This window comes from Tamandua tetradactyla, chromosome 1 (assembly GCF_023851605.1).
Source record: "Tamandua tetradactyla isolate mTamTet1 chromosome 1, mTamTet1.pri, whole genome shotgun sequence".
Taxonomy (NCBI): domain Eukaryota; kingdom Metazoa; phylum Chordata; class Mammalia; order Pilosa; family Myrmecophagidae; genus Tamandua; species Tamandua tetradactyla.
The window spans coordinates 187,568,219-187,571,669 of NC_135327.1; the positions used below are offsets into that span (position 1 = coordinate 187,568,219).

At 37.2% G+C, this 3,451-nt stretch overlaps 1 protein-coding gene across 1 annotated transcript; it reads right to left on the reverse strand.

The window, feature by feature from the left end:
• Positions 1–1,446: 1,446 nt before the first annotated feature.
• Positions 1,447–2,388, reverse strand: LOC143682057 (olfactory receptor-like protein OLF3). The gene has a single exon (XM_077159082.1). It carries the CDS (start codon positions 2,386–2,388, stop codon positions 1,447–1,449), a length of 942 nt encoding a protein of 313 aa, XP_077015197.1.
• Positions 2,389–3,451: the final 1,063 nt, after the last annotated feature.

Consider the following 3,451-nt stretch of genomic DNA (forward strand, 5'->3'; position numbering starts at 1 on the left):
ATGTTTCAACAAAAATTGTATGTCAAAAATCAAAGATTTTTTTCATTTAAGATGGCATAGAGTACCAAAAACATCCATACTTTTGTACAGGAATATATTGTTTAAAAACAGTTGCACATTTGCTACATTTCTAGAGCATTTCTTTCTCATTTATTCTTAAAAGCCTGCTATTATTCAATATTTTATTATTGAATATTCATATATTGAAATTCAAAATATTGAATTATTCAATATTTTATATTGAATAATAGCAGGCTTTTAAAAATAAATCAGAAAGCTTGAAAGTTATCTCCTGAAGTGATTTAGCATTAAAAGAAGGATTAGTTATAATAATTTGCTCAGTGGGATCACAGTGAATTTATACAAAAGTAAATTTTAACCATCTAGAAGTTTCTTTTATTTTTTCAGGTCTTTGAAGTAACATTATATAAATAAGATAATGGTACAAATTTTTGTCTGTTTCACAATCAAATTTTGTTTGATTCACAACCCTAATACACAGATTTAATGGAAAATTAAATAGAGATAAATCATCTTGGTCAATGTCATGTTTCCAGAAAGTTTGCCCAGCTACACCACAGTTTTAAAGGATACCTTAATTGCAAAGTTTGTGAATCCCAACTCATTTTACACAACAAACAGAGTCACAGTTTTGAAAATGAAACAAATGTCACATATTTACGTAGTTTATTCATAATTAGTATAAAATTATCCTCTTAGTCTAAGCCAGTGCTCTTTCAGGCAGATAGCTAACTGTCCAAAATGCTTTTATCTTCCATCTCTGGTAAAATTTTGACGTCATTTTCAATGATAAGCAAATATATTGACTACATATTTGAGTAAGGCTAACGACATATTTGGAACAGTTGACAATTCAGAGTATTCAGAGAAGTGGCAAATAAGTGAAACTGTGCTTTATATTCATAATAGAGGAATAAAGAAACATAGCTAAAGTAATGAATTTTTTATTAGTGTCAACTACACGTGAGGCACTTTATGCCAGTTTTCTCTAGCATTTGCAACCCCTCCGGGGGGTTGATTTATTTTTCTTATTTTATGAAAAAGAAAAACAATCCATAAAAAGTATAAACAAATATCTTGCCAGATAGGACACAGCTAGTGACAAATAGAATAAGATTAGAAACCAGGTCTCTTTGATGAAGCCAAGGATCACTCCTTTATACTATAAGGCGTTGACAAAATTAGAAGTGAAGCCGAAGGTCAACAGAGAAAGAAAGAGAATAACTGAGTCCAGCTCACTGCTATGCAAATTATCAGGTTATTTACATACATAAAGAAATGCATTAACCACAAGAAAAAATACTTTATCTGAACACAAGATTCTGATATTAATCATTTTTTTAGTGTAAGTGAGGGAGTCCTGTCTACAATTATGTGTTCTCCTTTACACTCTTGGTAATAGGCAACAAGAAGTTCTTAGAGTCTTTACCCTTTCTTTCTAAATTTCTCTAAAAGATTCCTAAAGGCAGCCATAACTTCCTTATTCCTCAAGCTATAGATCATGGGATTCAACATAGGTGCCACCACAGCATAGAAAAGGGACACCATCTTCTCCTCTTCTTCCAAGGAGGCAGACTTTGGGCCAAAATAAGTGAAAATTGAAGCACCAAAGCACATGCAAACCACAGTGAGGTGGGAGGCACAAGTCCCAAAGGCTTTGCTTCGACCATGAGTAGAACGAATGTGCACAATGGCAGCAACTATACGCGCATAGGAGAATAAGACCAGGAGACAGGGAAGCGTGATCACCAGAAGTCCTGAGATAGCCACCATGATTTTGTTGAAGGAGATATCCATGCAAGCTAGCCTTAGCACTGCCAGGGTCTCACACGCAAAGTGGCTGATGACATCGTGACACAGTGGAAGCCGGAAAGTGATGATTGTTTCCATCAGTGAATTCATGAAGCCAGCCACCAAGCAGCCGGCAGCCAGCCCCAAGCACAGTTGCCCATGCATGATGACTGTGTAGTGCAGGGGGTGACACACAGCCACATAGCGGTCATAGGCCATGGCTCCCAGCAGGAGGAACTCAGACCCCCCTAATGCCAGGGAAGAATAGAGCTGGAGAACACAGCCATGGAAGGAGATGGACTTCAGGGCTGAGAGTAAGTGGACTAGCATTTGTGGGGTAATACTGCTTGCATAACAAAGATCCACAAAGGATAGAACACTAAGGAAGAAGTACATGGGGATATGAAGCCTGCTGTCCAGTCTGATCAGAAGAAGGATGAAGACATTTCCTATAATAGTTACCAAGTACATGGCCAGGAACAGGACAAAGAGGGAGATTTGAGTCCCCCAGTCATTGGACAACCCCAGCACAAAGAATTCACTCACCCCTGTCTGATTTCTATTTCCCCTGCCCATGAGCTTCTGAGGACCAGATTAAAGATGTAGAAGTAACAAATCATGGAAACTCAAGATTGAAAGTTGGCTGTTTTACTATATGGAGTGGGGAAGCATCTGATACTTAAAGTTCCCTCATAACATCTCAGCCAGAAACATTTGGACTCTGCTTGAACATATCCATGGATGAGGAACCCAATGGGACACAGCTAAGCAGCTAGAAATCAAGAAAAATAGAGGTTACATTCTTAGAATTCGATTGACTGGAACATAATCTCTTTTTTCAAACATTTGCCTTTAAAAGGAGAAAGGAAATTAATGAAATGTTTAGACTAAAATCCTACTTGATTTAGTAGTTGTTACAGGGTAATTCCAGTCTTTCTGGTGAGAAAGTTTTTGGTCCACATGAAAGATATGTTTTTTGAATTTTGAATAATGTTCAATTGCATCTATTTACTTTTGGTTTACTGCGTTTCCTCAGTAGATATCTGTGACACCACCCTACCAGCCCCTCATTGGTGGAAAGCATTCGTGGAAGCTCAAAGACATTTAAATAGCTTCTTATGCTTTTTGTTACTAAGTGAATTTTGAGTTTAATTTCTGTGAATGGTCCTTTGACCTTGAGAGCAAGACATACCTCACACCAATTACCCTGTAAGTGAGATTAGTCCAAGATGGCCAACTTCAAGTATCAGGTGTTGCACAATGAGAAGGAACACAGAGTTCCTAAAATTTATCTCTAATTCCTCTAAAGGGGAATTTGATGATGTGTTTAATGTTCTGCTATTACTTAGTGATGACAATTTTCTCATGGAGAGGGCAGTGCATGCATGTCCCATTATAACATGGATCAGTCCTAATTAGTGAAAATAAAGTTTCTGAAGGTTAGGTGTCAATTACAGAATATGGGGGCATGGTCAGTAGAAGGTTTTTGGATCCCAGTAACAAAATTTATGTCTTCTCATTTAGAGAAGGAAGAATGTGACCCCTAACGATGGGAATCTGAGTTCTTGGAGACTCCTGTGGCAGAATAGGAAGGGTTTCTATGAGAGATTATAATGCCAATGCCTTTAATACTATTCAT

What these genes read in the sequence shown, in the direction of transcription:
- LOC143682057 (XM_077159082.1), bottom strand. Translation starts at nt 2,388, where the DNA reads ATGGGCAGGGGAAATAGAAATCAGACAGGGGTGAGTGAATTCTTTGTG.